Here is a 13,547-nt window from a genome sequence, read left to right as displayed (position 1 = left end):
TTGCTGTCCAGCATAATGTAATTTTTGCCTTGGTTTTGATATTTTTAATATACTTACTTGTTCAATGAGAAGCCCAACTAGTTATGTTGGTCTCCTGTAGAGGAACCTTTCATGGAGCAATGCTCAGACATCTAATAAAGCATGAACATTACTGAAAGCTTTTCTCAGTGATGAAAAATTCACAGTATTGTTCTCCTGAGGAAACTTTATCCCTCAACATAAGTGATAATGGGACCTCTATCTGCTCAGGAAATTTGTTGGAGTTTGAGAGTGCAGTCCACCTTTGAAATGTTGTTGAAATCGGCTGGTGTATTTGTAAGTTAATTTCTGTGGTGCACAGACAGACATAAAATTTTTACAAACAAAGAATGTGGAAACATATACTTCATTTCCTTAGGAAACCACACTTTTTTTAACATAGAAATTGCACAAAAGACTAGCAGTTGAACTTCTTCAAAATGATAGCTAATAAGTGGAAAGAGTGGTGTGATTAAAATGTTGATGATATATCCAGACTGCATGGCATTAGCATAAACTAAGAAATATCTCTATTCCTTGGGAAGTGCTGTTTCTAAAGAAAGAAATCATATCTTCAATATAGCAGTAGTAATCACACCTTTGTTCATGTTTGGAAGACTTTAAATATTCTATGCCACTAGTAGCTTCATTTGTCCGTATATATTTACTTTTTAGTTCTGATATATTCCATATTTTATTATAAAAAAAGAATCTTTGATAAATTTGCAGATGAAGAGTCACATATTAATAACAATCTTATTAAGTTCTTTGTAGGTTGTGAACCAATTAACTTAGGTTTGTCTTGGTCTCTTTTATGATCAAGTATTTGAAATAAGAGGCTTCATATCTTCAAAGAGAAACTGGTTGGGGTTTTTTGGGGGGTTGTTAGTTTTGGAATGCTTTTCCATCTGTTTTACCAAAGAGCAGATTTATCAGCTTTGTGTAGTATTTCCTATTTGTAAAAGTAAACTTCTTATTTTTTTAATTAACGTTTTTTCTAAAAGCCATTGTTTACGTATGAGTTGTAAGACTTGAGTATTCAACTCATAACAGTCCTTGTGCTCTCCCTGATCATGGGCCTGAAACACAGCACATTAGAAACAAAAAAAAAACCAGAATTCCATTATTGTGGAATAGCTGTTGAATCGTCTGTCCAGTTTCTGTTGGACAATCTGTGTAGAACGTCTGCAGTTCTGCCGCTTAGAAGCAGGCAGTCACCAGTACAGAGCAGTAAAACAGCTACTCATGCCAAATTATTCTTTACTTTTAGCAACAGGAAAAGAACATTGGGAGAAGAAAGATATAATACAAGAAAAATTAGGTTGAACCTTAAGGATATTTGCTATTGTCTGATTGAACTCTAGCCAGGCATGATCTCATTAGATACCCTAATGGAGGTCTTTGTTCTGTTTAATGACTGAGTATTTTATTTTTTAAAAATCATTTTAAACTGCTTCTACTATTCTGTTTCTGAGTTTAAAATCTTTCTGGGTAAAAGTAGCTGCTCTTCTTTTCCTTTTTTTTTGTGTTTTTTACATTGCATGAAGATGAGGCAAAATCTGGGGGAAGCAGTTTTGATGTATTTTTAATAGCCCTGAAGTATTTGTCAAGTATTAGCTAAGATATTGCCACTGTTTCATTTCCTGTTTGTCTTTCCATATGATTCTCTATTGGATTAAATCAGCATGATCATATGGTCAACATACAATATTCAGGAGTTACCACTGAGTAGCTCCATCTGAATATGTGCCATGAATGACTTAAACTTGTGCATGCTTGGTCCAATCAAAAAATAATTTATGCTTCATTCCACTATCATGTAAAGAAGATGACTGGCCTTGCAATTACATTCCCCTCTTCTCTTTTACTGGAAGATAAATATATAATATTTTCAGATTAAAAGTAATAAACCTTTTAATGGACAACTCTACAAAATATATTACCTGTCTTTGTGATTGTAAAGTCAGCTGAATCCTTTTGCTTCCTGTTCTTCAGCTTGTTAGAGGTGCTGGCTGACCACTTGAATGCTGAAATTGCTGCTGGAACTATTACATCTAAGCAGGATGCAATGGATTATATCACCTGGACTTATTTCTTCCGTCGACTTATAATGAACCCATCGTGAGTATACAATATAAGTGCAATTTAATCTCAAGGTAACTTGAGGTTAGAGTTGATCCAAAGGTGATCCATCGGCTGTTGGAGCCTAGAATATCTAGCAGTCTTCAGTGTAGGAGCATTACTGGCCCACATGTGGATTAAAACTCATGTGCACATTTTTTTTATAATTTTTTCTCTAAATATAAATGCATTTTTTGGCAGATAACTTTACCACTTAGTTACAACAATAAAATAGCCTTATTGAGAGGGCTACATCAGCATCCCTAAAATAAATTTCCAGGTTATCACATTCCTTCAGATGCTGTATTTATAATCCAATACTTTTTTTTCAGCTACCACATTGATATGTTCTGCCCAGTTTTCTTTAGAAAATTTATTAAGACTTGGACTTTCCTAATAAATGAGAGAATAACTATCAGCTGTTCCTCTGTGATAGTTTTCTTTCATTAGGGTATCCTGGTGAAACCATGTGTGCAATATTTTCGGTGATTGCTATCATCCTGCCTAGCTCCAGCTGGTATGCAGATCGTTCTGAGCTGTTCCGATATAGTCTGCCTTTGCCATGACGCTGTTTTGGGTAAATGGTATGTTACCTGTCATGTGATCATTCACCCACTAAAATAATGTGGCAAATAAAGAATTAACCATTTAGATCACTAAGTATGTCTTGATGTACTCCAGCATGTTGCATTGGCAGGATAGCAATGGATATTGAGGTTTTTAATGAAATTGGAGTCTTGCATTGGAACGCCACACATGCAGGTTGGAACAGTTGACAAGTTGACAAGTTGAACTGATTTATCCACACAGGTACTCAGCATTCCTTCTGTATTTAGGGATGCAGGGAGAAAAATTAAGGATATTAATTACTCTGTCAAAGAGCTCATTTCTAGACGCCAAGCAGAAATGTAATGGACGTGCATGCATTCCATTCTTTGTCATGATAATAGTATTAAATTTCATCCAAAGTTACTAAACTTAGTCGTTTTCCTGGACCTACTCTCTGGGGTATTTTCAGACCTCCTGAAAGCCAAGCAAGCAGTTCCAGCATGGTCAGTGTTTGAATGAGATACATCCAAGGAAAACGGAAGAGTTTTACAGAGACATCAGTGATTGTTGAGATAACTCTGAATAAGTTGCATTATGGTAATGGGGTTTAGTGTGCCATAAAAGAGCATATGAAATGATTGATATTACCAAACAAAAACTATTTGTGACCCTTAGTAATCCAAAGATTTTAGGTTTAATTTTTTCAAAAGAGTAGGAGTGCAATTGCTGATTTTTGGTTTAGATGGTTACGCGATACCCATTCCTTGTCACTTCATAGAAGTCTTCTTTATCATGTCCTGCCCCAAAGCAATTTTGTTGACTTTCTCTCCACTGCAAAACAAGAACTATTTTTCAGACAGCAGGTGATTGTACCTTAGTGGTGGATAATTCCCATATGCATGATTAGTAAATTGCCTTGGGATTCATTGGCATAAAAGTCATTGCATGTGATGCTGTAAATCCCCAAAATAATGGGCTTAGATAATATGCAGAAGATTTATATTCTCGTTTATTGCCAGTTTTAGCTACTTGTATATTAAAGCTGCATAAACAAATGTAGCATCATCCTATTCCAATCCAGTATCATAAAATGCCTTACTGAATGCCTACAATTTGTACTATTGAAGTAATGGTAATCTACCTTGGTTGTGAAATAGAGATCCAAGGATCTTTTTCCTCTCAGTATCCAGGTTTCTTCTAAACATGAAGTCATCATGAAAGTTTTTCTGGCAAACTTGAGATAATTTGTTAAATTTGTAATTATGGTTGTTTTAATGGTGTTGAAAATCTTTGCATGTTAAAATACTCCTTTTCATCAAACCATTTTAATTTTCTTGTTTGATGAACTCCTGCTTCTCAAAACCTATGGAATGGGTTTTAACTGTCTAGGTAAGAAGAGTAATTGAGCTGTTGATTTGGGGAAGTAGAGTAGCTGAATGCTGGTTTTGCTGAGAGGCATGACGACTAGTCATGCTCATCCTGTTCAGGAGATGACATGTGAATGACAGGGGTGGTCCAAATGAAATGTTTATCAAAGTGTCTCAGTCTCCATATCCAGAGTTTCTTCCCTGTTCTTCGCTTCCCTCAAAACAGTTAATCCTAAATGCAGAGCTTTTTGAATTTGCATGTTAAGTCACAGTTTCTGTACTACTTCAGTCAAGTAGTACAACGTGTACTCCTTTCCACGTAGAGCTGTAGTCGCTATGTTCTTTACTTACTCAAGGTCATACCAGGCAGATCAGCAAAGTGCCCTGCTCTTTGCAAGGGGCTACTTTGACAGGTTCATCTATCTCCATTCCTTGGCTGAAATGCCTTGGTTATTTCATTCTTTTACTCTTATAGAAGATTATAATTGCAACGTTCTACAAAAGAGAAATGGCTATGGGAAACGTTTTCTGTAAATCAGGTTATAATATTTTCCAGATACGTGTGCAGTAAAAGAGAAATAGAAATTTACAACATATGTAAAGTTAAGCAGAATCAGCTTTCATTTGGAAAGTTAATTTTTAGATATCCTGAGAGCACATATCATATCACATCCCTATCAAAATGTGTGTGGCTATTTATGTATTTATATGTGAGAGTGCATCTGTGTACATGTGCACGCTTACAAAATCAGAATGTAAATTCCTTGTGAAAACCTGAAAAAACATATTTTATTATTTCATTCTGAGATGTATTATTAAGGGGATTTTTTCACTTGGTATCAGTTTTGCAAAGTTTTTTTGGAGTGAATGAATAAAACAGCATAAATTATAATCTCAGATTGATGCCCTTATCATCATACACTTATGTTTTACTTAAAATTTCGTTTTCTCATTATGGTTAGCTGAGCATGTGAATAAAACATTTGAATACAGATTATGGTTATCTATTGGTCCAATATACTTTCTGCTATTATGATGACAGGTAATATCATGGTAAAAGTCAGTCAGAATGGAATACCTGTATGTTTTGGTGACAAAATCAGTTATTCAGAATTTTAGGGTTAATTTGGAATGGTGTCAGAAGGAAGATTACTGCAGGAAGTTAAATTGGCTAAGATTAAGAGATAAAATGGAAAAGTTTGACAGTAGCTAAACTAACAGAAGCTAGAATATGCAAGTATGTTGCACTGCAGTGATTACTAATATCCATATTATGGTAAACAGATATTTCACAAAAGGCTTTGCAAAAGGGCTCTGCCTTTTACAATGACATTTAGACCTATATGCATGTACTGATACCTATGCATGTATATATATTTAATAAAAAACAGCTATAAGCATTATTATGAATTTCATAACAAGAGTTTGTTCTCTGGAATTATTACAATCACAGTGATGTGAAAAGTATAAGAATGTAGTTCACAGGAATGTTTTACCAAATATTCAGACAAATAAAGATTTGCTGAGTCTGTCAGACAGAGAAGCCCCAGGTTGCTGAGCATTTGAGCCACCTTCTGCTTCCCAGTCTGCTGCAATCTTAGGTGAGAATACAAAGCTGAGGACCCCGCATCTCCCCATTCAGAAAGCAAATTCACATAATTGTCTTCCTACTCTTGGATGTGATTTACCTATACAAATTATCTGTTGGAATATATGATAGGAAAAAGAAAAATTTTACCAATATGTGAGCAGATTCATGTGCGCCTATTACTTCTCATTTCTCGTGAATGTATCTTGGGAGATAAACTGTCTTGCAAATGTTATAATTAGAAGCACTGATGTGGGGGCAAACATCTTGCTGATGTCAGAGAAATTGGACTTGTTCTTCTTAAATGACCACAATATACCACAATGACCACAGTATACTAAAAGCTGTTAAAGACAGCAATGTATCTGCTTCCCCTACCTGGCATGCACAAATATATGGATGCAAGAAAACATGATAGAAATAAAATACAGGATGACATTAGGGTCTGCAGCATTTGTGCACTCTGTAATGCATTTTTGCAAGCCAGTCACAGAATCCTGAGTCAGTCAGTAATGCTGTAACAACAGAAGTGAGTTGGTACATCGAGTCATATCTCTCTGGCTATGAAGGTTCATCAGTTGTGCCATATTCTCTGTACCATTTCCATGGTGCTGTTTGAAGGTGGCAGCTGCTGAAGCTGATGAAAATAAGTATAAATAATGACTGCGGTAAAGGGACCTAGAAAAAAATTACTGTCTATGCTCCCCCATACTTGTTCATAACAAAATTCTGCTTTCAGAACTGTAAAATCTCAAAAAGCACACTTTCTTGCTATCAAGTGAATGCTGTGGATTCACTATTCTGCGCTTTTGTTTCAAAAGACCTACTGACTAGCAAGTTTCTTCTTTAATATTTTTGGCTGACTCTTGTCACCAATTTTCATTATGTGTGTCACTATTACCACCGTATAATCTGAACATAAAAAACATTGTGCTGTAACAAATGACTCCACAGCATTGACAGTTATAGCAGGACCATTTCAAGGCTGATGAAAAATTTCCCAGAGAGATCTCAGGTCAGGTTTACATAAGCTAAACAGGAAATGATTGCCACCATTCACATTAAATCCTAAATGTTTTGTGTAACTTCATCTACATTTTATGTTCCTGCACGTCTCTCTGTCTCTCTCAGCTGATGAAATTCCACACTTCCTTAGATTGGAGAAATAAGTTCATGTTTCACAGTTTGTTGTGCTTGCTAAGCTCTACAAGGTTTTGGAATTTAAAATATGTTATTTAATAGACAATAAAAAGTTCCTTCAGATTTTGATTGTTTAAATTTTACATACTTTGTAAATTTTTATGATACCTAAGGGTTTGTTACTGCTTTTTCCCTATGGACTACTAATGGAAGTTAGCCTGTCTAGCCCATGTGCTAGATGCTGTTAGGATAAAACTGCCTTTGACTTTCACACCTCTCAGGGGACGAGTAATTGTTGTGTTCAAACAGCCTGTAATTGTGATCCCGCTGGCTTTCTCAGTACGCTTCTGGCTATTAGAATCATTAAACAACTCAGCACCTGTTAACAGCATTGTAAATATTCAACCCTGCTTGTGTGCAGGTTGAGTCCAATATAGGAGAAGGCTTACAGAGCCCAGCCTCATAAATTAGAGCTTCTGACAAGTCAATTATTGTGAAACTGGGCTTCACTGTGAAATAAATGAAATGGTGTGCTGATAAAAAGGTAGGCTGTCTGTTTATAGCAAAGGGGAAATAATGACTAGATGATTCGATGCAGTGAGCATGAAACTGCATTGTTTTTATTCTTTATCTGTAATTAAATAGTTAGGCAATATTGCTTCATAGAGGAACTCACGTATTATGCAGTTTTTATACTTGGAACATACCAGCATGCGGACTTCAACTTGCATTTATTCCTGAGCATCGAAATCTAATGTCATGATACCTCTGTTTTCACTAATGATTATACCACAGTCTTTCAAGATGAATGGCTTTGATTTTTATTAGGGGAAAATGTGCTGAATGACCAAGAAGCTCCTGTGGGTGTGCTCAAAATTATATCTGCCTCATTACAGATAGTAGTTAAAACATACTGGTACCACTTCATTCAAGATTACAAACCATTTAAAATTTTTCTTTACATTGTTTTATTTCCACTAAGCATCTAGATATTTACTCCTTTGACAAAAAATTACCAAGAAGCAGCAAATTTAAAATTCACAAAAAAATTTTAAGGATGCTATAAATTCCTTTATGGTTATACCTTCAGTATGAAATACTGCAAATTAGGCAGAGCACAAGAGCACAGAGCTGTTTGAATTGGTGTCTTAAATTACAGACTCAGAAAAGAATTTCAGTGTATTGCCCATGTTCCTTTTTTTGTTTTATCAGTATTCATCATCAATGTTATGGTACTCAAATAAATGTGCTGAAATTATATGGTGGAAGTCTGAATACCATGACAAGAAAGTGCCTTAATTATAAGCATTTCAGAAGTGTTCAATTTAGAGAGAAATAAAAATGAATCATTTGTGGTTTAGGAGTATAAAATAGCAAATTTTTTTCACATCCTTAAGCAACTTATTTAGCTAATTTGCTCGATTATTTTGAGAAAGTAAAAAAAACTTTACAAAGTAATTTCTGCCAATAACCAGAAAATAAATGTGATCGGTGATGTCAGGCAGATAAAATGGGCAGATAGAAATTGTGACCATTTTGTATTATCACTATATTGCTTAAGTAAATTTAAAAGGAGACTCATGAAATCTATGTTGCATCAAAAACACCATTAGATTAATTTTTCTACAGATGAATTTTCTTTGCGTGAGGCTGATATTATGTGGCTGTCTACTATATGAAATGTTTTAGTCAATACAAATATTTCTGTTAGTTTGGTTTGATTTTGGACAATAGCTGTGTTACAAGTATTTCAGATCAGCTCAGCATGAACCCATATAAAATGTCACAGAGTTGAATACCCCACTGCCATGTATCTATGCTTTGTTGTTGTCTCATGTAGCTGGCTGTTATCAGAACACATTTTTTAAACCTTTTTCTTGTGGTAGTACTGGTTTACTCCAACTTTACCCAATTATAAGTGGACATTCAAATCTTCAAAAGAATTAGTCCCATATTTTGGGATTAATAGCAAGAGGAATAAAATCTGGAATTTACAATACTGCTATTTAGCATTCAGGCTTTCTTTGGTTATGCTACTGCTATTTAAGGAGATGTATGGTAAAAACTTTTTTTAAGAAAATAATAATGCAAATCAGATTATTTAAATTAAGCAGTTATATAAGGATGTTTGTAGTTTATAAAAACATAATTCCATCTTTTGAAAGTTGCAAACAGCAGCATTACAGTAAATGATACAGAGTTTAGCTCAGAGAATGGGATTCATCTGCCCAAATACAGCATCAACAACTGAACTGGTTGTCTGAAGTTCTTTTTCTTTCCTCACTGATTACAGTGCACCTCATCCTAAAGCAGAATTTTAAAATACTTCAGATGAATAGCATTCTGCAAGTACACATTTCTTTCCAGTGGCAGTGAAAGGAGTTTAAAAAACTAACTCAGGTGCAGCTGTAACTTTGTAAAATTGGCTAAAATGAACCTCAGCACACTGTTTTGCAGCCTGTTGTTCACCTGCACAAAATAGCATTGAAAGAACCTACTCTCTGTTGCAGTGGAGTTATTTCAAATGGGAGTGCTGAGTACATTGTAACAGTAGGAAATTTTAGTAAAGCAGCCAGGTAGAACAGAGGATCATCTTTCATCATTGCACTGAGCTCAGTAGACTTTTTCTGCCATAGTATTTGACAGAATTAAATGGGCAAGGACTACCTTTCTTATTCTGCTTTTTAACAATTCCGTAGATCATCACATTTTATGTTTGTTTTAATTCTGCTTTGAAATTGCATGATTTAATTGCTCTGCTTAAATTCAAAATTTTAAAACTTTCTAAGCATGCTCAGTTTTTCTTTATTACTCACTGAACTTAATTGTTACTTTCTGATCTGGTGCCTTTGCTGAATCTAGGGACACAAGTTCTTACTGCATTTTTATCTGACGTAGAAGTTCTCACTGAAATTATGTTGGTTTATATGAGTAAAATAATACACCTCAAGTTCTACATTTAAGGAGTGCAAACTTCAGTCACTGTGTCTTTTTTATATACTAACATGAAAAAAGTATATTTTGGCACACTTTATAAACATTTTTCCTTCATACAGAGAACCAAGAGCCATTGTGACTATATATATATAGTGACCCAAACATTTTATCTGACAGTGAACATGTGAAGTAACTGCATTAAAAAATACTTTATTCTTTTTTTTAGCAACTCTAAATTTGAGAATAAATAAAATGTCACAGAAATATAACAACACCATCATTTGGATTGGTATAGGTTTACTTTTTCAAGAAATGTCACTATATGCCTAGTTTTTACTTTCAGAGTTGCAGGATGTAAGGAGAGTTGCTCTCCTGGGTGGGTTTTCTTCCTTTATCTTGATGTTAAAATACTTGTGTTAATATTGCTTGTTTATTTTCATGCTTATCAGGAAAGTGTACTTATGAAATCAGGAAAATTTTTCCACTAACTAAATAGAGCCAGTTCAGTTCTGTTTGTATCAACCTTTCTATTAATGGATGGAGAAATTGCCATCTTTCCATATGTACATGTTTGTCTTATGTTGGTTACTCCCACAAACTGTTTAAGAATCATGGATTTCTTGTTAGTCTTTATAAAGGACTGTGTTTAATTGTTTAATGTGGATGTTTGCTGTTCCATGTGTATATTGTAGAAGCCTTGTAAGTTCTCTTAGAAGGCATTGTTGTTAAAAATCTTCAGACTGTAAAAAATATTCATGTAATCCATCTTCTCTCATTTTATCTAGTTACTATAACTTGGATGATGTGAGCCATGACACTATGAATAAGTACCTCTCAAACCTTGTTGAGAAATCCCTGTTTGATTTGGAAGGCTCCTACTGTATTGAAGTTGGGGAGGTAAGATTAATCTGTGCCTTACAAGGTTCAGTAGGATACACGCTCCTAGAAGTTCTGAACAGCAAGATATTTACTCTTTGATGTGAGATGTTAGAGTTTGTCTGTGGAGCTCTTTGTAAGACTTATATTGAAAACTGTTGCAGCTAAATTATGATGCTAAATTGTTTCTGGTGTTCTCTCTTAAAAGTAGCCTGAGCATGTTTCACAGTTATGTAGGAACACGTTATATTGAACCACTGGGAACTCTGTTTGATTCTTCTTCTAACAGGATAATCGCAGCATTGAGCCCCTGACTTACGGCCGTATTGCCTCCTATTACTATTTGAAGCATCCAACTATTGGGATGTTCAAGGATCAGTTGAAACCTGAAAGCAATATTGAAGAATTGCTCTTAATTCTGACAGTAAGTGCTGATATTTTCTTAAAGATACATATTGTTTACTCTTAAAAACACAAGTATATGAAAAAACACACAAATGAAAGAAGAGCCTTTCTTCAGTGATCTATAATTTTTTTTATTGTTTTGAGAAATATACCTGAATCATTTTTGATGTTTCAACTGTTTCATTTTATCAGTACATCAAAATTGTTGTATACACCTGTTTCTCTTCTTATGTCCCTTTAGAATGTTCAGGATCTATACAAATCTGATATTTGTCTTTTCTAAGTTGGGTATAATACTAAAATGCCAGAGTAATGACTGCTCACACTAAATCTGTAGCGGGACCATCACTTTGTCTTGGGACAATCTGGAAGATACAGCAGCTCTAGGAAGTACAGGAAACATATGGGGAACACCTCTTCCCTAAAATGTCTGCTTCTCCTTCTCGCAGCCACCTCCTGATCCTTGAGGCCATAACCTGCGATAACAGCATCTCTCACAGTTAGTTTAGAGACTGTTTAACAGAGAACTACAGTGCAAAGCCAAAGACACTGTGCATGATGCACTGTGTTAGTATTACATCCTCACCATAAAAGAATCAGGATTTACTCCATTTTTATTTTTAAGTACTTAAGTAGTTACAACTACATATTTTCCTTCTTCGAAATGGTGTAACTCTGCTTGTACAAACATTTCAAAACAAAAGGTACCTGAATATTATCCAGAAAAACTTATTTCTGCTCCCGTACGAGTATAGTCTCTGTTACATTATATACATTATACAAGTGACCCAAATTCAGTAATATTCTGATTTCTAAGCGTTAGCTTCAGAATTTAGAGTCCCATCTTACAGTATTTATGTATGTTACTTTTATATTCATTATTGTTTTGGCATGCTGCCAAAACTTCTCTGAGGAGAAATACAAGAAGAAAAGTTAAAATAGTGCTATTCAACAGTTTACAACTCAACAAAACCTGATTAGCATTTTATGATACTAGGAAAACCACTTTTCTAGTACAGAGACTTTTCTTCCTGATAAATTTAAAGCACCTGCTACAAACATTCGGAGTGTTACAGCTCAGAAATAAAGGCCACAATAATCTTTTATAATGGAAACTGTTACACAGCCTAAATAGGGGAATTGCTGTCACTGACCCTGCAGTATCTGTTGTTCTGCTGTCGCGGGTTCGGTTTGTAACCGGGCGGAAACACCAATTTAGTGTAGTGGTTTGGTCCAAAATACTCATTACTGTTTATTTGCTGTGAGATAAGAATTAGGAGAAATGCAAAACAGGCACTAAACTTGAAAGAATATAAAGAAGTTTATTAACAGACCTAAAAGAAGAAAAAAAAAAAAAATACCACCTTTAGAACTCTCCTCCTCCCCCCACCTTCCTCCCTTCTCCCACTGACGATGTGAAAAGACAACCCTTAAGATGTTCAGTCTGTTTACCACTTCCATAATAACCTTGTTCAGTCCATTTAGAAAGAGAAGTCTCTTCTTGCTCATGCTATGAAAACATTATCACAACGAGACAGCCGCCCACTTCCAAATATTGTTCAGTCCATTTAGGAAGAGGAGTCTCTCTGCCTGCGTGTGAGTCCTTTCCCCCGACTTGCAGCTTTTCCCGCAACTGCCTTCGAGGGTCCACTCTTGAAGTTTTTTGGGGTACAATTTTAAGGTTGAGCCGTTCAGAAACAAAAACAGAGGCCCTTCTCCTTCCCTGGGAGCAAAGGGTCTTCATTATCTTCATCTTTAGGACTATCTCTGGGAGCATCTCTACGGACTGAGGTTTTCTCCTTTCCCGTTTGGAGCAAAAGTCCTCATCTGGTTCATCTCTACGGACTGAGGTTTTCTCCTTTCCCGTTTGGAGCAAAAGTCCTCATTTGGTTCATCTCTCCCTATCCAAACTTCTCATGAAATTACAGCTGCGTCAGCATCTGCCTATCTCAGCGCAGGTGCTTTTGCTCACGAGTTGAACACTCCACCCCCCATATCTTCATGAAATTACAACAGGATACTCTGATATATCATAGCTTCACAACAGACTTTCAGCTTTAAGCATCTCCTCTCTCTCTTCCCTCAGGTTTTCAGCTCTTCACAGCAATAAAAGGGTTAATCTCACCTCGGCCTTGCAGCTTTGCAGCTGGAATGTTGAATTTTTCTTATCGCAGTGGAGAGGGGGGAGAGCCGAGCCGCTCCGGCTGCCCACGGCAAGGCAGTGGGGGGGGTTCCACGGCTGGAACAGGTCCATGGCTCCAGGATGGCCGTGGCCCGGCCCGGCCTGGCCCAGGCAGGGCCTGGCCGGGCCCGCTGGCCCCCACACGGGGCCTGCAGCCACCTGTCCCAGCGCCGGAAACGAGAGAGAGCTTGGAGGGGGAGTTTGCCTATTCTTAAATGTGGATCACAGAGGTGATCACAACTTTAAGTGGCTTAGAGAATTGTCCATATTCAAACTGGCCAGCTGATAGGTTCTATCAGTTCCCAGAGGAAACTGTAAGCACCCCTTAGCAAGGACGTCCCTTCCGGGACTATGCTTGCTAACC

General features: G+C 36.1%; 1 protein-coding gene across 2 annotated transcripts in view; it reads left to right on the top strand.

Moving 5' to 3' along the window:
• The window catches only part of ASCC3 (activating signal cointegrator 1 complex subunit 3), a 257,776-nt gene that overhangs the window by 203,333 nt on the left and 40,896 nt on the right, over nucleotides 1–13,547 (top strand). For both annotated transcript variants that reach the window (XM_042016301.1, XM_042016302.1), the window contains exons 34-36: nucleotides 2,014–2,139; nucleotides 10,506–10,617; nucleotides 10,886–11,020. In XM_042016301.1, coding sequence (XP_041872235.1) covers nucleotides 2,014–2,139; nucleotides 10,506–10,617; nucleotides 10,886–11,020 — 373 coding nt within the window. The remainder of the gene's footprint in view (nucleotides 1–2,013; nucleotides 2,140–10,505; nucleotides 10,618–10,885; nucleotides 11,021–13,547) is intronic.

The sequence above is a fragment of the Corvus kubaryi genome, unplaced genomic scaffold, assembly GCF_017639235.1.
Source record: "Corvus kubaryi isolate FWS band 111438036 unplaced genomic scaffold, C.kubaryi_AGA036_p1.0 split3-73, whole genome shotgun sequence".
Lineage (NCBI taxonomy): Eukaryota > Metazoa > Chordata > Aves > Passeriformes > Corvidae > Corvus > Corvus kubaryi.
This window is presented reverse-complemented; position numbering and strand designations above follow the sequence as displayed.